General features: G+C 40.1%; 1 protein-coding gene across 2 annotated transcripts in view; it reads right to left on the minus strand.

The window, feature by feature from the left end:
• The window catches only part of LOC115477466 (inositol 1,4,5-trisphosphate receptor type 2), an 801,768-nt gene that overhangs the window by 675,899 nt on the left and 103,342 nt on the right, over window positions 1-22,527 (minus strand). For both annotated transcript variants that reach the window (XM_030214365.1, XM_030214364.1), the window contains exon 2: window positions 14,744-14,814. In XM_030214365.1, the coding sequence (XP_030070225.1) occupies window positions 14,744-14,814 (71 nt within the window). The remainder of the gene's footprint in view (window positions 1-14,743; window positions 14,815-22,527) is intronic.

The raw sequence follows: 22,527 nt of genomic DNA on the forward strand, positions 1-22,527 counted from the left end.
AATCAGGTGAATAAGGTGTTGAAGCATTCTTTTCTATTATTGAAAAAGTTAAGAACTGTTTTTTGAACTGCTTTTTCGATTAATAGTGCAGTTATTGTTGCTTTCAAAGATGGATTATTGTAACATCGTATCTGCAGGCTGTACAAGATCAATAATGAAAAGATTATAAACAGTACAAAATTTGACAATTAGGGTTATCTTTTCCTTAAGAAGGGATGAACCTATTACACCTTATTTTCATAAATTGCATTGGTTACCAGTCATTGCACAATTACATTTTAAATTATGTACATTAGTCTTTCGATCTTTGCACGGGAATGTACCTTCTTATTTGGTAGGTTTTTTCCCACTTTATTAGGTAGACAGTTGTTGAGAGATCAAATTTCTTTACAGTTTCCATCAATTAAGCTGGTCAAGTATTTTAGACAGCTTTCTGCTTCAATTCCTTATCAGGCTGCTTCGTTGTGGAATTCTCTCCTGGTAACTATTCACTGGATACCTATTTGTTGTTTCACAAGCAATTTAAAAGTGGTATTATTTAAGAAAACTGTGAGTTAACTTGCAGTTTAATGTGTTATGTAAATTGATGTATATTCTCAGCTAAATGTGGAGTTATTTTGTTGTTTTATGATCCGCACCGAACTGTAGAGGATGTTGCGGAATATAAGACTGATGTAATGTAATGTTTTCTCTTCTCCTGTTCTTTTACATGATTTCCCAGTCCCACAGATACAATCTACATGTATTCTTGGATTTATTTTTAACTCAAACTTCACTTTCAAGAACAGATTAGCAAAGTGATATAACGGTCCTTTTATAATAAGTTACGTGTTATCAGATCTATTCAACCTCTATTGCACTCCCCAGCCCTCAATATCCTGATACATTCTTTGGACATTTCTCAAATACATTATTACAACTCTCTTTATCTAGAGATTCAAATTAAGGACCACCATTGTCTACAACTAATCCAAAATACAGCTATCTGGATGATACACAGTTTGAAAAAATATGAACATGTCACTCCTCACCTAAAAGCATCTCACTGGCTTCTTGTTTCTCACCTGTAAGATCCTACTAACTGGTCTTTAAGACACTCGCTGCATCAGAACTCCTTTACCTCATGTGTTAGCTTACCCCCTACACCCAAACTAGGATTCTGAGATCTGCCCAACTCAGGGGTCCTTTTACAAAGGCGTGCTGAAAAATGCCTAGCGGTAGTGTAGGTGCGGGTTTTGGGCCCACGGCAATCCCTTTTTCAGCGTGCCTGTGAAAAAGGCCCCTTTTTTGGCCAAAAATGAACGTGCGGCAAAATCAAAATTGCCGCGCAGCCATTTTGGGTCTGAGACCTTACCGCCAGCCATAGACCTAGCGGTAAAGAGCACTAAGCTCTTTCAGAAGGAATGGATCCTAAAGAGCTTAGACGAGATTGGGTGGCAAAGCCAGTGGCGGGAGACGGAGATGGTGCTGGGCAGACTTATACGGTCTGGGCCAGAGCCGGTGGTGGGAGGCGGGGCTGGTGGTTGGGAGGCGGGGATAGTGCTGGGCAGACTTACACGGTCTGTGCCCTGAAAAGGACAGGTACAAATCAAGGTAAGGTATACACAAAAAGTAGCACACGTGAGTTTATCTTGTTGGGCAGACTGGATGGACCGTGCAGGTCTTTTCCTGCCGTCATCTACTATGTTACTATGTTACTATGTAATCCGGGTGGTAATGCATCCAAAAATGAAAAATATTTTTCAGACACGCGTATCGGACACACACCAAAAATGAAACCGCAAGAGCCATGCGGTAGTCAGAGAGTAACTCCATTTTGGCGTGAATTGGGAGTGCATAGACACTTACGCAGCTTAGCAAAAGGGCCCCTCAGTCTTCTTAATGCTCCCTCCCCTCGAGAAATCATTCATGAGCATAGCCACCACACTATGTTTTCAGTCCAGAGACCCAAACTCTGGAAAGCCTTGCCTTCTCATTTTAGACAAATTACCTCTTTACCTCTATTTAAAGCTGAGCTTCAAACCTTCCTTTTTAGGGATGCTTATTCCTAAGACCTATGGCCTCCGATGTGACTACCTAACAGACAGTTCCCTTTCTCCTAATGTTCTTCCCTTGTTTCCCCAGCTTTCCTATATACAATTGTAGTACTACCCCCTTTCCTGTTGTGTCTTGTCAATGTGGACTTTGTTCTTTTTAACTGTTTCCTATGTTTTAGATTGCAAGCCGCTCAGATGATTGTACTGTTGGGTGGGATAGAAAGCTTTTAATAAATTTGAAACAGAAGGGTCTCAAGCACTGCCTTGAACTCAAGTTGTCTTGTGTTTTATGATACCATAGTTAGATTTGCATAAGAATGCTGGTGAACCTTGAAGCTCAGTGCTGAAGATGGAGGAAGAATATCTGCTCCAGATACTTGTTAAGCTTTTTATTTTGCAATGATAGTGAAAGTTATCAGCTGTTTGTACTTGGAGATGGTGCTATGGCTATGATCCTCTATGCCAAGATAATGAAGCTATGTACTTCAGAACTGCCTTATGGTCAGAGCTGTGCAACTATCCCATAGATATGTGGCTGAGACTTCCATTGATCCAAAAGAGTTATAGCATTTGTGCAAGGGAATAGAGGCAATATCAACAAAGGAGGACATGCTACACTGTGCAGAGTCACCCAACCTCTGTGCTGAAAAGCTCCTATGTCCTATTTTCTATGCAATTAAGAGTCTTTTTTCTGTCTTACAATAGTCTTTGTGGAGATTGAAATAATATCTTCTAGCTCATGAGGACATATGTCACACTGTTTGTAGTTCTTCTGTTTATGATCTGCAGTCAAATAGATGAAACAATGTGTAGGGGTGTCAACATTTGTGATCTTTCTATCGCAGGCTAGGTAGGGCCTAAAGCCTGGCTTTGTTCATGCCATTGTCCCCGGTTCTCAAAATGGAGGAAACAAAATATTTTAACCTTTAAATGAAAGAAACAAAAAGTAACAAAGAAAACCAACACTGGAAGAAGAAAAGATGAACTCTTGAAAAAAGTCAGATGAGCTTTGTTGTACACCCATTCAGGAAAGTGGATAAAACAAAACTGAGCAGACCACTGCACATAGGAATAACTGTGCACGCTCAGAACTTTACGCAAGCTCTAGAACAACCCTAAGATACTGACCATATAGGAAGAATAATTTTATAACAGGTCGCCTAATTTGTGCAGTAAATATAAATTACAACACTTTTATAAAGGAAAGTATGCACATTCTCCCTTCAAAAATTACCGCATGAAACGTAAATGCCCATATTTACACCTGCTCATTGGCAAGCACAGATTTTTCAATTTGTTTTCCATGCATATTCTCCTATTTTATGAAGTCTGTGCAAGTTCCAATCCTGCCCCAGTTCCATACCCATTAATGATTCCACTCTGGTGTGATGAACTTAAGGGCATATGGGCTGTATAAACTCAAGTGTAGGTGCTTGTATTCTGGTCAATTTTAGAAAAAGCTATTTCTATTTTATCTGTGGAAATGACCTCCTCAGTAAATATTCAACATCCAGAAAAGAACTGTCAGTTGAAATCATCTTACATTTTTACTTGCATAAGAGTTCTGCTTCAGCCATTTCTCTTTCATGTTAAATAGTATTCTGACATAAAACAACTGGTATTTTACATTTTGAAGTGACTCTGAGTAGAGGAGCAACCTTAGTAAGTAAGCATGTGACTGTACTGTGTCTCAGGGAAATGAAATCATTAATGTTATCAGCAAACAGTAACATTGTGTCAAGGTCAGCGCACATAGGAAGTCATCCAAGCTGCTTGGAGGCTTCTCTGTTGCATCAAGGACATCCTCTTCTTCACCAGGAAATGATTTGTGTACCATGGTGCCAATACTGAGCTGGTATGCTTACTATAATAAGTTAAGCACTGGCACCAATGCTTAACTTAATATGCATCTATTGTGCCACCAGCCATATACCACTGAATATACATGATTATACTACTGAATACAAATCCATATGAGTAGTATTACTGAATATACATAATTTATCAGACAAATTTTATCAATTTAATTGACTGAGTAGCTAGTGAATTGGATTTGGGAGAACAGTAGATAAAGAGGGGCATAATCGAAAGGGGCGCCCAAGTTTTCCTGAGGATGTCCTCACAGGACGTCCCGGCGAAGGGGAGTGGAAACCTGTATTATTGAAACAAGATGGGCGGCCATCTTTCATTTTGATAATATGGTCAGGGACGCCCAAATCGCGAAATTTAGGTCGACCTTAGAGATGGTCGGCCCCGATTTTCGGCAATAATGGAAACCGAGGACGCCCATCTCAGAAACGACCAAATCCCAGCCATTTGGTCGTGGAAGGAGCCAGCATTCATAGTGCACTGGTCCCCCTAACATGCCAAGACACCAACCGGGCACCCTAGGGGGCACTGCAGTGGACTTCAGAAATTGCTCCCAGGTGCATAAGCTCCCTTACCTTGTGTGCTGATCCCCCAAAACCACCCCAAAACCCACTCCCCACAACTGTACAGCACTACCATAGCCCTTATGGGTGAAGGGGGGCACCTACATGTGGGTACAGGGGGTTTCTGGTGGGTTTTGAAGGGCTCACATTTATCACCACAAGTGTAACATGTGGGGGGGGGGGGGGCCTGGGTCCGCCTGCCTGAAGTGCACTGCACCCACTAAAACTGCTCCAGGGACCAGCATACTGCTGTCATGGAGCTGGGTATGATATTTGAGGTTGGCATAGAGGCTGGAAAAATATTTTTACAATTTTTTTTAGGGTGGGAGGGGGTTACTGACCACTGGGAGAGTAAGGGGAGGTCATCTGGTCAGTTAGGGCACATTTTTGTGGCTTGGTCATAAGAAAAAAAGGACCAGGTAAAGTCGTCCAAGTGTTTGTCAGGGACGCTCTTCTTTTTTCCATTATTAGTCGAGGAGGCCCATGTGTTAGGCACGCCCCAGTCCCGCCTTCGCTACGCCTCAGACATGCCCCCGTGAACTCTGGTCGTCCCCGTGAAGGAAAGCAGTTGAGGACGCCCAAAATCAGCTTTCGATTTGTGTTGAAAGACGGGTGCCCTTCTCTTTTGAAAATAAGCCTGATAGTCCCCCCCCCAATATTCAGCGCTATTTAATCGGCCAAGAATGGCTCCTGGCTGGTTAAATAGCCTTGTCAGCTAAGCACTAATATTCAGTGAAAGATAGCCAGCTATCTCAGCTGAATATTTGCACTTAGAAGCTAGCCTACTCACCAACTATGTCACACGACATAGCCAGTGAGCACCACATAGACTCGCATAAATAGCAGGTCTATCTTTGGCTGCTATAACTTAGCTGGTCAGCTGATGAATATCGGCTTAACCAGCTATATTCATAGCGTCCAAACAAAAATCCTGGACATTCAATGCTCGTCGTATATAGCCCGGCTCTGGATTTCCAGGTTCACCACTGACTGCAGGAGTTGGCTAGGCTGCCTCCTGCGGTCTGAATATTGGCCCCAGTGTACTTAGATTTCAGCAAGGCCATTGACACTTCTCCCTATACGAGACTTATAAACTGAGTATCCTTGATATAGGCCCTAAAGTGACTGACAGGATTAGAAGCTGGTTGAGTGGGAGGGAACAAAGGGTAGTGGTAAATAGAATTCACTACTGAGGAAAGGTGTGTTACAAATGGTGTACCACAGGATCAGTCCTTGATCCGGCTCTTTTCAACATTTTTGAAGCAATATTGTGCAACAGCTGTTGGAAAACGTTTGCAACTTTATAGGTGATATCACTAATTTGCAAAAGGGTAGACATCCATGAAGGTATGGATAATATGAAGGGGAATCTAGAAAAGCATAAGGAATGGTCTAGAGTATGGCAACCAAGATTTAATGCTAAAAAATGCAGGGTTATGCATTTGGGTTGCAAAAGCCCAAAAGAGTAGTACAGTATGGGGGTGAAGTACTTCTGCACACGAAAGAGTAACAGGACCTAGAGGTGACTGTATCTGATGATCTTAAGGTGGCCAAACAGGTACAAAAAGGAAATGACAAATGCCAGAAGAATGCTTGAGTGCACAGGGAAAGAAATGCCCAGCAAGAAATTAAAGATATTAAGTTGGCAGTGCCTCTGCATAAGCCTCATAAGACCTCACTTGAGGTACGCCATGTAATTCTGAAGACTGTACCTTCATAAGAATAAAAACAGGATGGAATCAGTCAGATGCTGGCTACTAAAATAGTCAGTATATACTTTGGAGAAAGGTGAGAAATGGGAGATATGAAAAAGAAATTTAGGGGCTCTTTTACAAAAGGGTGTTAAGCCCTTAACGTGGCTTTAGAGTGGGAAAACAGGCTATCACAAAACGCCTTAAAGTGTTTTACAATATTTTGCCTCCTTTTGCGCACTAAGCATGTGTTTACTATTTTTTTACAAATATTTTTTAGGTAGGGCATGTCATGGGCACAGAGTGGGTGTTCCCACATTATCCAACTAGAGTGTTAGGACTACCATGTGCTAAATGGATAATGCTGGGTTAATGCAGGAGTACACAGTGCATCCTAAATAGGAGGCACTAAGTGCTCCTGTGTTGTTTTTTTAGATATACTACACACTAATTAGAAGATTCATGCATGGTGTGCAAGAAAAAAACAAAAGAAAGTGCCCGACTATGTCGCAGTAAATCTGGGCTTAGCGCGCGGGAAAGCCCTACGTTAAAATGCACTAAGAATGGACCAAAGCCGACACGCCCTCTTATTGGACATAGCGCAACAAAGTTTGTAGCCGTGGACGTTTCCAGCAACATCAGAGAGTGTAGTTTGATGTTACTGGAAAAGCCCACGGCTACAAAGTCCCCTCAGCACAGGAAAGATTTCCTCTCAGTTTGAGAAACATATATCCAAACATTACCCCCTCAAGCTCATAGTAAATTATTGAATACTTTATGATTTATTGTTGGAATCCTGTGTGCTCTCATTCCCTTTTTTATTTTATTTTTTTTAAGGTTTTACTATTTGTCCGGGGTCATAGCAACCAAGACCCTTGGACTGCTAGCTCTGCTACTTACTTTGGGGTGGGGTGGGGTGTTGGGATTTCACTGTAAACTTGATGACCTTGTTGACAGTTTTAGATGCCTTGTATTGCCTGTTCTTGTTTATCATTAATAAAAATGATTTAAACATAAACAAAGAATTAGCATGACCAAGTCTACTCAATACTAATGCATGCACAAGTTTATGTAAGGAGGGTTTGTCCACATAAGATATAATTGAACTAATCAAACGTAAAGTTCCAAAGCAACAGCAAGGTAGGAGATGTTGACCATTGGAATCACACCAGCAGGTGGAGCAAGCTCCCAAATTGAGGTGTTCTCGGTGCAACAGTGCAAGTTCTAGCCCAGGGAGAAACACTAAAGCAGATGAATCCCCTCGCTTCAGACCACAAGTTAAAGGAATCCTTAGAATTAACCAACAGCACATCGCAAACATCCTCCTTCTCATTTCCCTGTTAATATTTTAGAAGGCAAGCAGTAACAATTTGAAAAAATTAATCAAATCAACACTAAATAACAATAACACCTCCTTAAAATACTTCTTCAGCAAGACACCTAGTGAAAACAATTAACAAATAAGGAAATTCAGACTGTTTATTATAAGTCATTCAGAAGGTTTAGCCAATGGGCAGGATAACAAATGATGATTAAACTTGAAAACTTATGGAAACCAAACTATCCCTTAATCCCAGATGACCCTGTAGCCTGTGGAGTTCCAATCTGTAGTTCAACAACCCCAAAACAACTTCCAAGCTGAGACAAATTTGTTTCCATATTTTCTATCTTCAATACTGCTTGCTATGAGAGGTCACACAATTAACAACATAAATGGTTATTCTGGCTCAGACCAATAGACCATCTAGCCCAGTATCCTGCTTCCAACAGTGACCAATTCAGGTCACAAGTACCTGGCAGAAACCTAAATAGTAGCAACATTCAATGTTACCAATCCCAGGGCAAGCACTGGTTTCCCCCATGTCTATCTCAATAACAGTGATACTGGCTCTTTTAGAATTTCCTCAGTATTTCTGATCACCTTCCAAATGTCCAAGAGAGACACTTCATGGGAAGGTTCCCTCTCAATCTCAGGATCAGAAAAAAAAAACATTATAAAATCTGGGCCCTCTGGGGTAGCAAAAACTAAGGAATTGGGCCAGCAACCTCTAAGGGGGAGAAACCAACCTGGGACAGCATCACTCATAGAGGAACAAGGAGATGTTGGATGGGGTAGGAATAGGTCTATCCCCAAAACTCAAGGAGGAGTGGCCTAGTGGTTTGAACACTAGTCTTGACATCCAGAAGTGGCTAGTTCAAATCCCAATGCTGCTCCTTGTGATTATGGGCAAGTCACTTAACCCTCCATTGCCTCAGGTACAAACTTAAGAGTGTGAGCCCTCCATGGACAGGGAACTACCCAGTGTTACCTGAATGTAACTCACCTTGAGCTACTACTGAAAAAGGTGTGAGCAAAAATTTAAAAAAAAAATCCAAATTCGAAGAAAAGAGACGGACTGGTGGTCCCCTTAGGGCACGCCCTTTGACCTCACTCCTTAGATCACATACTGCAGGCCATGCACATTTTTATCTTCCGTGTTGACCCTGCCTGATGATGTCAGCAGCTGACACATGCTAGCTCTGGCTCTTCCTTCTAAGGCACCGGACTGGAACTCATGCTGCACGAAGGTACACTTTCTACTCTCTCCAAAGAATGAAATCCATGCACGTTTTTATCTTTTGTGTCAGCCCTGCCTGATGAAGTCAGCAAACCAATGCATGTTGGCAATGATTCAGCTCTACAAAAGTCCCTCCAATGGCACTGGTCCTCACATTGCAGCCAGGTACACCTTCCACTCTCTCCCCATGTTCCATAATTTTAACTCACACACCATATACCATATATTCAGAAATATAGACTGCCCCAATTTGACATTTCGTCCTTTAGATTGTAAGCTCCTTTGAGCAGGGACTGTCCTTCGTTGTTAAACTGTACAGCGCTGCGTAACCCTAGTAGCGCTCTAGCAATGTTAAGTAGTAGTAGTATATACCCTCCTCCACAATCACTCATTCCATACATTCTCCCCACACATTCATCCCCAGCTCACATCCATTCAAATTTCTACAACACACATGTCCATACTCATATAAAACAAGTCTTGCATATCAGTCTACCGCATCACCTGCAGTTCTTGAAGTACTCTTGAGTCATCAGTGGCCTGATCAGTAGCAAAGTCCTTAGTCTTTTAGGTATTCACCCATCTCCATCCACTGAATCAATGCTCTTGCCACTTTCTTTACCACATGCCTTCTGTTGTACCTGCTGCCATTTGTTTTCACTGCCTGCTCCTTTTGCCCTTCCTACTGCTCCAGCATCCCATTGTTGCCTTATCTAAGCTATGACCTTTTCCTTGTCATGCCATTTATCAAAAAAGACAACCAAAAGAACTATAGCCATCTATGTTTAGCACTGTGCTGATACAGTTCATGGTAATTTTGAAAAACCTCTGAAACATTCCTTGCACTAAGTCAATGAAGTCTGCAACCTGATCACCAATTTTGTAAATTGCCACAATTGCAGAACAGCGGATATTTCCCCTGACACAGCTGTTGAGCAAAATAGGGAACCCTGTCAGGAAGTGGATTTACATATTTTTAAACACTGGAATTACAAAAAAGCTTTTTGAGAAGTGCAGCACATAAGCTATTTTGAAGATCTGGCACAAATAAGCTAAGTACACCACTATAATTAGAAAATTCATGGAGATGAATTTTAGAGCTGTTCTGGCTTGCTAATAACATGCTTTTTTGGATTTTGACTTTGTTAATAGAATGGTTCTTTGTAATATTTATTGTAGACATAGGGGCCCTTTTACCAAGCAGCAGTAAAATATGGCCCCCTGTGGCGCTGGCACATGGGATTGTTGAGGCCACCTTTCATTACAGCGGATATAAGGATTTTTTTGTTCAAGGAGGAAGTAAATGGCTGTGCAGTACTTAAAAACTCGCCACACAGTCATTTACTGCTGGATCCCTTAGCGCCTCCTATTTAGCGGCGAGGCCTACGGCAGTAATCGGGCAGCACAAGGCACTGCCTAATTACCGCAGAGCACACCCACTCCCCACCCACCAGCGCTAGAAAATAAAAAATATTTTTTAGTGCCAGAAATGGCATGCAGCAGACTCAGAACTACAGCTGGGCTCCTGGATTAGCCCAGTGGTAGGGCTGATTTGCCGCATGCAAACCCAGATGTAGCCCTACCACTTCTTTGTAAAAGGGCCCCATAGACATTTAGGGGTCCTTTTACTAAGGTGTGCTAATGTATTTAGCTTGTGCGCATGATTAGTGAGCACTAAATGATAAGATGCCCATAGCAATATAATGGGCTTCTTATCGAGTAGTGCACAGTAATCATTAGCAAGCACTAAATCTGTTAGCTCACCTCAGTAAAAATACCCCTTAAACACATATTGAAGTGGATCTTTTTTGGCCCATGATGGATTCGTCACTCCTTATCAATAACTTTGGGAGTTAAGGTGGAAAATCTGAGGTCTTTCTTCTTCACTTTTATGTTTTGTTAAAATTAGCAAGCAGCTATTAGCAGGTATTCTGGGATTTTGTAAGAAACAGTTTTTTGTTTGAATTTTCAGATTTCAATAATCCAAATACTGATTGGGTAAATGTCTCATTTGGGACATGCTAGGGAGGTAAAGTTCATAGATGCCATTAATGATTGTTTTATGGAGCAGCGGCTGCATCTTTAAATGTGGTCTTTATTGGAATGCAGGACCTAGTCCAAGAAGTAATAGTGGGAATTTCGGTAATCATCACAACATAATCACTAGAACGAAGACACTGACAAGTTCAAGTTTAATAAAGGAATGTCAGACAGAAAATAGTATGGAATATGGCCATTTCCCATGTGGCCATTGTGTATATTGTGAATTTGTGTAAAAACAGCGCAAGTATCTATACCACACACAAATGAAGTTCACCATTTAAAATATTGTTCTAATTGTGATACTGCACAGGTGGTGTATTGTATTAAATGTCCATGTGGAATGTACTATATTGGTCAAACACAAAGGAAAATTAAGCATCAAATAGTTCAACATTTAAGTAATCTGAGATGGGGTGTATGGAAGCCCCACTGGAACAACATTGACAGGAAAAGAGACATTTACTGAGGGAACTTCAATTTGTTGTATTGCAGGTGGCACATAAAGAACAGAGGTTAATATTCCAGTGGGCAACTGTTCATCCGCAGGGTTTGAATAAAAAGGTTGATTGGACAATGTTGATTTGAACTGTGCACATGTGGTTCAAAAGGAGGCTCAGTTTCTCTAGTCTACTAGATGCCATTTTGTGTAGCAGTAAGTGTTCCTGCCTCGTCAGTGAGTCTGGAGAGATGTTTTTGCTATTTTCATTATATTTTTTGTTTTGTTTTTTTAGATTTATGAAGTTATTTTTATATTTGTAGAAATCTCCCTGAAGAAGCCATAACAGGCGAAACCTGGATCTACATCAGGGACATCAATTGTATGGTGCTGTAGGCGTTATGGAGCACTACAGCAGTTCAGATTAAAAGCTTTGACAACAACACAATAAGGGACCCTTTTACTAAGCTGTGGTAAAAGGGGCTCTGCGCTAGCAGCTATTTTTGCCACACGCCAGGACCCCTTTTACTGCAGCAGGTGAAAATAAGCAAAAATGAAATGGCCACGAAGTAAGATCGCACTTGCCATGTGGCCATTTTAGGGGGGGAGCACTTACCATCACCCAATGAAGTGGCGGTAACCTAGCGGTAACCGGGCAGTACACGACACTACCCAATTACTGCCGGGTAACCTCCTGCGGAAATAATTTTTCAATATTTCTGCTTGCGCCAGAAATGGCACGCGTTGTTGGTGGAACTACCACCGGCACCTGCACTGGGCCGGCAGTAGTTCCGGGTTGCCCTTAAGTGTAGACGGATTGGGCAAGTCTTGACTGATTTGAACTGTTATGATATGCAGTTAAAATACGATGCTAGATAACTGTGACCATTTGTTTCATTGAGGTCACGTTTGTTTCCTGAACACTATCACCTTTAAAAATATATATATATTTATTTTAAGTGTTGGATTTAAAAGTTTATATGAATCTGAGTATTTGAGATATATGTGATATTTTTTTCTCAGGATTGTACAGAAAAAAGTTTTGTTGTTGTAGTCCCATTTAAAGATTTTTCAAAAAATGGAAAGTAGTCCCAAAGGAAAAGAGGGATTAGCATAAGTGACAGCAGTTATATGTATATATAACAGTTAAATGGCAGACCAAGACAAAATCTGAAAATAAGCTTGCCAAGGAGGTAAAAGCTAATAATAAAACTTTTCAAGAACATTTGGGGCAAAACTCTAACAAAGAAGTCAGTTGAACTATATGGTCAAAGTATAAAAGAAGTGCTCAGGGAGGGCAAAGTAATAGAAGAAACTAAATGCATGTTTTACCTCAGTCTCTATTGAGGTGGATGCTGGGGTCAGACTACACTAGACATAATTTTTGATGGCAATGATTCGGAGCAGATAAAGCACATCACTATAAACCTAGAAGATGTAACAGACAAATCAACGAAGGATAACAAATCACCAGAACTGGATAGTATTCACCCCAGAATTCTGAGCAATCTCAAAAATGAATCTGCTAACCTTTTTTTTTTTACTAGTAATCCGTAACTTTTTTTTAACCAGTAATCTGTAACCTATCACGTAAAACTGCAGTACCTGAGACCAATTACACCAATTGTTAATAAGGATTCCAAGATAAGATAGGCAGAGAAGCAGCCATTCTAAGAAAAAAATGTTTGACCATATAGACAGACACAGCCTAATGAGAATTAGTATGTGTTTAAACAAAGAGAAGGTTTGCCTTACCAATTTATATGGGTTGTTTTTTTTTGAACATGTACATAAATTTGTGGATAAAGGTGAGCTAAGAGAGGATGTCCTATTGCAGAATGATAGCTGCTTAAAAAAAGGGGAATGGAGTTAAAACTAAAGGTGAAGTTTGTTCTTATCTGCTAATTTCATTTCCTTGATTCCAGCTAACAGGATAAAGAATGGTCAGTTGTCCAAATGAAAAAGGTCAATAGTGAAATGGCTCAGGGGCTAGTGTAGTTTAACATATTCACAAATAATCTCAATTTAATGGGGGACAGACGCATTATAATGCCCAAAAGGGATCATTCGATAATACACTGAAACCTTCTGCTCAGTGTGCTGCTGCGGCTAGGAAAGCGAATAGAATGTTGGGCATTATTAGGAAAGGTATGGAAAACAGGTGTGAGGATGTTATAATGCCGTTGAATCGCTCCATGGTGCAACAGCGCCTTGAGTATTGTGTTCAATTCTGGTCGCCGCATCTCAAGAAAGATATAGTAGAATTGGAAAAGGTGCAGCGAAGGGCGACTAAAATGATAGCGGGGATGGGACGACTTCCCTATGAAGAAAGACTAAGGAGGCTAGGGCTTTTCAGCTTGGAGAAGAGACGGCTGAGGGGAGACATGATAGAGGTATAGAAAATAATGAGTGGAATGGAACAGGTGGATGTGAAGCGTCTGTTCACGCTTTCCAAAAATACTAGGACTAGGTGGCATGCGATGAAACTACAGTGTAGTAAATTTAAAACAAATTGGAGAAAATGTGTCTTCACCCAACGCATAATTAAACTCTGGAATTCGTTGCCGGAGAACATGGTGAAGGCAGTTAGCTTAGCAGAGTTTAAAAAGGGGTTAGACGGTTTTCTAAAGGACAAGTCCATAAACTACTACTAAATGGACTTGGGAAAAATCCACAATCCCAGGAATAACATGTATAGAATGTTTGTACGTTTGGGAAGCTTGCCAGGTGCCCTTGCCCTGGATTGGCCGCTGTCGTGGACAAGATGCTGGGCTTGATGGACCCTTGGTCTTTTCCCAGTGTGGCATTAGTTATGTACACAATAAAATACATGGTGAATCTTGTTCCCAATAAGAAAAATAAACTTTACTGTTGTTAAAATGTACAAAACAGTAATAAAATATACATAGAGTAGAAGAGAAATTTTATAGCTATCTAAAGCAGAAGAAATCTTAAGATTAAAAACCTTTGTGTTTTATTCCCATCTACCCAACTGAATCCCACCTACCTTGGCACACTTGGGTTTACAGGCTGTACCCCAATTAAGACCATCATGGTATCCTAGTGCAGGACAACTGCAGCACACTTTGGATGTATTGAGCTGTCATGAGGTCGAAGCTGCCAGCCAAGCCATATATGTGGGCAATGTACCATCATCCTTTATCAGCAGAATTGGGAATGTTTTACCTGGACCTCTATAATAACTTGAATGCATGCTAAGAGTAAGAGGATGGGAAGAGAGGGCTTTGAGACATGTCCATATCACTAAGAGGAGATAGTGAGAAGTCAGGTATACCCTTTCTCACTGACTCAATACCTGTTCACTTATGTCACCTCACATACATCCTTAGAGAAGAATGAGCTTGTGTTCATTTTATCTAGGTAAATGCAGCTTGTCATCACATATACTACAAGTATGAATGTCTGCCTTTTGAAAGAATATATAAACTTAGCAGCAGCACTGTAGAGATGTTATAAAATCCTTAAGGAAATCTATAAAAGCATTAAAAAAAAATTAGCAATGTTTAAAAATATTTCAGCTACTTACCTCTGAACTTCTTTGGGGGGTTGGCAAGATCTCCTGCATCTGGCTGAACCACACATCTATCATCAACTAATCTAAAAAGAAAAAAATTACATTTTTGTATTATTGCAGAGCAGATATTTTGTGAATGGATTTAGGCAGCCCTCAAGAATGCTACCCATGAAGCTTAATAATGCAATCATCCTCATAACTTTTGGCTCTAATGCCTGACACCCTGCCACAGTCTACCAGAACGGCCTCCAGTTTCCAGCCTGTAAAGAGCAAGAACTACTGCTCTGAGTTGGGGGACCAGGCTAGGAAAGAATAACAGATATCAGGTGTGACAAGATCAGAGAAAGAGCAGGAATGAGACTGAAACGGGGAGTAGCAAAAGAGAGGGTACAAAAGTACACAAACCAAGACAGTAAAAAAAGCACAAAAGAGCCCTCAAGACTGGAACAATGCTGAAATCTTTAATGCAAGAGGTCTGACACGGGCATGTTTTGGTGCAGAAAAATGCCTGCCTCAGGGGTCAAACCAGTATACTCTTTAGCTAGCAGGTTGCTGAAAGCCGTCATTACGCTTGGTTGTGTTTGGTATAACCTGATGCTGAACTTAATATGTTGTTAGAAGGACGTTCTGGATTTCGTTCTCTATCAAAGAGTATACTAGTTTGACTACTAAGGCAGGCATTTTCTGCGCCGAAACATGGCCCGTGTCAAGTATCTTGCACTGAAATGCGGAGTACAGAGAGATTAGCAAAGAGACCGCATGGACAGAGTAGAAAAGAAGCTGGAAGAAGGAACAGGAGAACAAAGGGTAAAAGGAGGTTAGAGGAACACGAACAAAGAAGAGACAAAAAAGATTATAAAACAGGGAGAAAAAGAAGATGGAAAGGAAAAGGAAAACGACAGAAAGCAGAGAGGGTAAAGAAAGTCATAGGATTAAAAGTGGTTTGGGGTGAGAAAGCCCAGGAGGAAGGGAAAGGAAAAAATAACTTAAAAAGAAAAACAAGAAATATAAAAAAGACAAACTTTTGAAAATAAACACAAAATTTTAATAAATATAAGGGAAATGCTATGAATTATATAATACTAAAATATATTTTAAATCTGAGCAAGGAACTTCAAAATTAAAGGTTTTCTCTTCCATGACTTGAGGTCTTAGTGCATTCCATCCCCAATTGTTTCATGCCCTGAACATTCTCTACAGCACTGGAGAGGGTTAGAGAGAGGAATGAACGCAGTATTGGTGCCTCCTGTGTATAATTTCAGTGCTCAAAGGTAGGGTTTAGTTAACTGTATGTAATTCATGTGCATATTTTCAAGATACTTGAGGTTTCTGTATCATTTCTAACAACAAAAAAGGACAAAATGCTGCCTAACCTTGTTCACTCCTTAAAGCACTCCTATACAACAAACTCATTCTTATGGTATTAGCTTTAAATTTTCATCATTTATGTATCTACTGAGTTTAATATCTTGGTCCAAAGTAGTGTATATTAAGAAAATGATCAAACAAGGTAATAAACAAAATACAGAAAAATATAAAGAGGTATATTTTCAAAGCACTTAGACTTACAAAGTTACATAGCTATGTATACAGTGATATAAGAAACTTTAAAAAAAATAGGTGGCTGAAGTCCAATCAGTTACATCTTGTCCCTTTTCAGCCTTATCATATAACATACACACTTATGAATGTGTGGGCAATAGTCTGTAACCTGTGAATTTACACATTTCTAAATGCCAAAATTACATACTATAGTCCTTTAAGCTGTGATCTGTACTCTCTTCAAAGAGTATAATGCAGGCATTTTCAGTTTGTGAGTGAAATGACTAATCCCTCCTGTGTACACTATGCAAAGCACAGGGGGAGAATCATAGTGAGGGAATCTGTGGGAATTGAAACTTTGAGAGTATTACTTCATTATACTCTTAGACGTCACACCTCTGCCCAAAATAATTCTCCAAGAAATCAACAAGGTAAACGGTTTCCAATATCCATAGCTGATGGCCAAGAAAGAGTAGACTGTACAGAATTGCAAACATTATACTTTATTCACTACTAAAAGCTCCCAGGTCCTTATACACATATGCTCGACATGGCCATGTTTTGTCCAGAAGGGCTGTTTCAGGAGCGGTAAGTAACATAAAAATAATGTATAATGTTAGTCATAAAAAGCCAATCAAATCATAAAGATAAAAATATAAGTATTAGAAACTGAAATTAACAAAGACAATAAAACAATATCATTTATGGTCACGTGATCACCATGGTGGGAACGGCAGCTAACCTGCTGAGCTCCCAGGACCCCTTCAGAAATCTGGCATTTTAACAGCACAATTGGAACTTACCTTGATAAATACCCTGATCGAGCATTGAGCTTGCATTATACGGCAGAGGGTGGCATGGCTTCAAAACCGCCATGAAAGGAGAGGGAGAAGCCGCGAGCCAGAGACAACAAAAATGGCCGACCAACATAATCTAACCAGCCCCTCAATCAGCTCCGAGTGGACAGCAGAATTTACCGCGGAGGTAAAGGCAGCTCTAGATACTAAACTACAGCAACTGTATGACTAGGCAGAGGAGGCCCATGAGCGTTTAGATAGTCTAAGCTTGGAGCTAGATGGGGGCCTGCATACATTGGCACTGAAGGAACACACTTGTTCCTTGGCTACAGAGCAGGACCAGCTGCGGAAGGCGATGGTGGATTTGGAGTCTAAGTTGGATGACCTTGAGAATCACTCGAGACGTAACAATCTGTATTTCATCAAGCTGCCAGAAATGATAGCGGAGAGAGATCTGACCAGCTTTATGGAAACATGGCTGCTAACCACTTTGAACTTGGGCCAATCACTACAACATTTCAGTGTGGAACGGGCCCACAGTTGGGCCTAAAGTGCGCTACAGCTATTAAGCCTCAGGTGGTAATTGTAAAAATTCTCAATTATATGCATAAGCAGCTCGCCCTGTAATCGCTACATGGGGGACAGACATTAACATACCAAAACCATAAAGTTCTTTGCTTTCAAGACTATTCATAGTCAGTGCAAATACTGAGGAAGTTCTTTGCCCCCCTCTGTGCCCAATTATTTCAAGCACGGATCCGATTTGCACTCCTTTATCCTGAAAAGCTCAGAATCACTCATGAAGGACAGACTCATTAATTTGACCAGCCCGGTACTACTTGTGCTTATTTTATTTATTTATTTGTAGTACATTTATACCCCACATTTTCCCACTAGAGCGGGCACAATGTGGCTTACAATGTTACAGAAGGTTACAAAGCAATGAGGGTAATGACATGGCAAGTCAGAAAGATGGGAAAGAACAGGAGGATTATACAAAGATGCATGAATACATTGGAGCAGTAAACGAGTATAGAAAATTAGAGATAGTCGGGGATTAAGCGTTAATTGGTGGGATAAGCTTTCTCGAATAAAAATGTTTTCAATGATTTCTTGAATAGCTGGTGATCTTCAATCTCCTTTAGATGCCTTGGTAGAACATTCCAGGACTTTGGGCTGACGTAGGAGAAAGATGAATAAAAAAGCAGTTTATATTTAACTGATTTGCAGCTTTGATAGTGTAGATTAAGGTAGGATCGAGCATTTACTGAAGGATTTCTGGATGGCAGATCAATTAAATCTAGCATGTAAGCAGGGGCTTCCTCATAAATTATCTCATGTGGATTCTTTACTGCAGCCCTGAGCTTCATCAATGTCCTCTTCCCAGCAATCGTCAGGTACATAGAGGGCATTGTCTGTAATTCACCTAGACAATGCCATATGAAGCATGGTGGACAATTTAGAGTTTGGTACACAGAACCTGGCAAGGTTCAAAAGCGGGACTGCATACTTGTCTTACTTAGCGAAAGGAGAATATTACTTCAAAGATGCAGCCCATTGGACTCCTGTGCTATGGCATCCTGATGCTTGCCCTAGGTGGCTTTTGGGCCATCTGCTGTAAAGACTGTAGGCCCAATTTGGATATTCATGCCTTCTGTATTACGCGAGAGGAGGGGGAAAGGGGAAAAGAGAAGGAACCATGTAACTTTTTATTTTTTTATATAATATACACCTACCTATGTCCTGCAGGAGTTGTTCAATGTGAAAATGGCTGTTTTCTTATTAAGCATATTCACTTGATGCTACTTACTTAGTATGACTTAATAATTTGGTTCTTACTATAAGACTGCAGGGATTGTATTTCTGCCACAGTTTTTTTTTAATTTTCTCTTTCCTTGCCTCTTATCCAAGAATAGAAAGTTGTATTGTCTGAAGACATCCACCCTGTCTCATCAGCTCATAACCTTGGGGTCATCTTTGACTTCTCTCTCTCTTTCTCTGCACATATCCAACAGACTGCTAAACCTGCCATTTCTTTCTCTATAACATCATCAAAATTTGTCCCTTCCTTTCTGAGCACACTGCCAAATCCCTTATCCACACTCTTACCACTTCTCACTTAGACTATTGCAACTTGCTTCTCACAGGTCTCCCACTAAGCCATCTCTCTCCAATCTGTTTAAAATTCTGCTATATGACTTATATTCCGCCAGCGTCACTATGCTCATATTAGCCCTCTCCTCAAGTCACTTCACTGGCTCCCTATCCATTTCTGCATACAATTCAAATGCCTCTTATGTGCATTCACTCTGCAGCGCCTCAGTACCTCTCCCTACACTCCTCCCCAGGAACTCCGTTCATCTCTTACCTGTACCCTTCTCCTCCACTGCCAACTCCAGACTCCATTCGTTTTATCTTGTTGCACCAACTCCAGACTCCATTCCTTTTACCTTTCTGCACCATACACTTAGAACAGACTTCCTGAATTATCATGTCAAACTCCAGCTCTGGCCGTCTTCAAATCTAGGCTAAAAGTCCATCTTTTTGAGGCTGCTTTTAACTTCTAACTCCTATTCACTAGTTCAGCATCCATGTCTGTTTTATCATTTCCACCTTAAGTAATTCCCTTATCTGTCCTGTTTGCCTGTCTTGATTAGATTGTAAGCTCTGCCAAGCAGGGACTGTCTCTTACATGTACAGTGCTGCATACGTCTAATAGCACTATAGAAATGAGTAGCAGTAGTAGTAGTGTATCTACCAAAGGGATCACAAAATGGTATATGTGCTCCATTTCCAGCCTCACAGATTTAAGAGCCTCCACTCTAACTTGTGTACTGTTAACCACTCAAAGCAGAAATCAATAGGAGAAACATAAACAAAAATGATTTCTTTATTGGCACAAAAGGAGAACTCCAGCTGCCCGCTTAGCATAATTTCTTGCATTTCTGTTAAATTAGAGTGCTTGGAAATGTTAATTTATCTGATCATATTCTACTTACCCTTCCCCATGGCAAATCAATCTCATATTTTTTTTTATTTGGATTTAACTCACACCTTCTCATAGCTCAAGGCAAGTCACATTCAGGTATAGTAGAAATTTCCCTGCCCTCACAGAACTTATAATCTGTTTCTCAAGCCGGTCCTAGAATGCCCCCTAGCCATTCTGGTTTTTCAGGATATGCACAATGAATGTGCACAAATTAGGACTTCATGTAACTAATACATTCAAATCTAATCACACTAGCTAGGAGTACTCCAGGACCAGTCTGAGAAAAAAAAGTGATCTAAGGAGCCTATTTACTAAAGGTTTGCTCCCATTCTGTGTCTATGTGAAAGATGCTTAGTTAATAGGGCTCTAAATTTGTACCTGAGGCAAAATAATTCATAAGGAGTGTCAGTGGGAGATCAGGATTTGCACCATGACTTCACTAGTTCTTAACCTGCTTCTTTAACCACAAGCCCACTCATTTACTTCAAGATCATCAAAACATAGGTCTGATTTCCTTCAGCTCTACCCAGTTAAACTAGACCCTTTTCTCAATTTCCATCTAATTATCAATTTGGTTCTGGTTCTTACCATTTCTGCCTTTCCCATTTTAATCCAACTCCTGTCTATCTTGACTAAACTTACAGTTGTATCCAAAAACTTAGGCACTCCTGGTCAAACTGTATGATTCAATGAATCACTAAGTGAAAGAAGCATCAATATTGTACCAAGTTAAAATCAAACACAATGAGGCAGATTTTAGAAAGGCTCTACAAATTAAAACTGAAGCTTCCGGGTCAGGACATCTTAATACACCACATAAATTGTACATAAATTGCACTGTACCAACTAAAATAAAATATAAGCTCTAAGGAACACCTTGGTCAGGATAGAAAAGTAAACAATAAACAGTCAGGGGCACTCAAACACAGAGCCTGTTATAAAATACACAGAGAAACAGAGTTTATGCGCTGGTTACATGCAATAGAAGCATACATTCAAGAATCAAAAAATATCTATGAGTCGACATGGGCATATAAACATTTATGAACTTAACATAAGAACAGAAGCACTGCCATACTGGGACAGATCAAAGGTCCATCAAGCCCAGTATCTTGTTTCCAACAGTGGCTGATCCAGGTCACAAGTACCTGACAAGATCCCAGAATATTAAAACAGATTTTATGCTGCTTATCCTAGAAATAAGCAGTGGAGTTTCCCAAGTCCATCTTAATAATGGCTTATGGACTTTTCTTTTAGGAAATTATCTAAACCTTTTCTAAACCCTGCTAAGCTAACTGCTTTTAATACATTCTCTGGCAGCAAATTCCAGACTTTAATTACACGTTTAGTAAAGAAATTTTTTTCCGATTTGTTTTAAATTTACTAATTAGTAGCTTTATTGCACGCCCCCTAGTCACATACATTAAGGAGCATTCATTTATACAAACTATAGCGGGTATAAACACTTGCGCCTACAGTAGATATTAGTACATATGCACGTAAATGGTGGAGTTCTATAATTTACACATATCCCTGTGTGCACACCCACCAGAAAAGTACATGCTATCAAATTATGGATTTAGAATTGTAGGGTTTCTTCTGTATATAAATCCTTATCAAATTCTAATCTTCTCATTATTTTTACTAAGAACCTGTAAGAGAAAGTAAATTATAGGAGATTTTGAATATTGTAAACAGGCATCTCCTTCACTTCGGTGTGTCTCCCATGCTCTATTTGGAACAAAGCTGAGGAAAAACTAGTAGCCTTCATATGCTGGTTAAATGTGGCAGATTTGGTGTAGAATGGAGTTCCCCACTAGACAAGGCAGTAGCACAAATGGCCAACATCATTATTGATCTGATGAATTATTTGAGTTAATCATATTTGAGACCTTGAATTCTAAGGAACAGAAGAGGCTGTGGTTCTGCTAGTGATCAAGTGGGACACCTCTGTGAGTGGACCTCATATATATTGTATTTATTAGCACCTCTATGAAGGACTGTGAGGCAACTGATAGTCATACTAAAACAAAACAAATTTTTCACAAATGTGCATATGCTAATCACAGTTTCATCTAATACATAGTTAAAACCTAAATTCTAAAACCTAAACATAACCCATGAATTCCTACATGACTGCTGCCACAGTTACGCTTTTTCTGCCTTATGAAAACAGGTATAATCTAGCAAACTATATGAATTTTCCTGAGAGATGGCACAACCAAATAATTTCCCTGAGAAGAACATAACTGGAAAGGCAAATAAGGTCCCAAAAACTCACCCAAATATGGGAGGGGGGTCATCCTCACCCAAATTTTATAAAAGTCGCTAAAACCTGTACATGCAAATTAGGGCATGAGTCCAATTTGCGTGTGTAATTTAATTGAATAAATAGCTAATTAGTGCCAATTGGCTTGACAACCAATTATTAAAACTAATTTGATTTAACTGAAATATAGGCGCAGAAA

This window comes from Microcaecilia unicolor, chromosome 9 (genome assembly GCF_901765095.1).
Source record: "Microcaecilia unicolor chromosome 9, aMicUni1.1, whole genome shotgun sequence".
Classification (NCBI taxonomy): domain Eukaryota; kingdom Metazoa; phylum Chordata; class Amphibia; order Gymnophiona; family Siphonopidae; genus Microcaecilia; species Microcaecilia unicolor.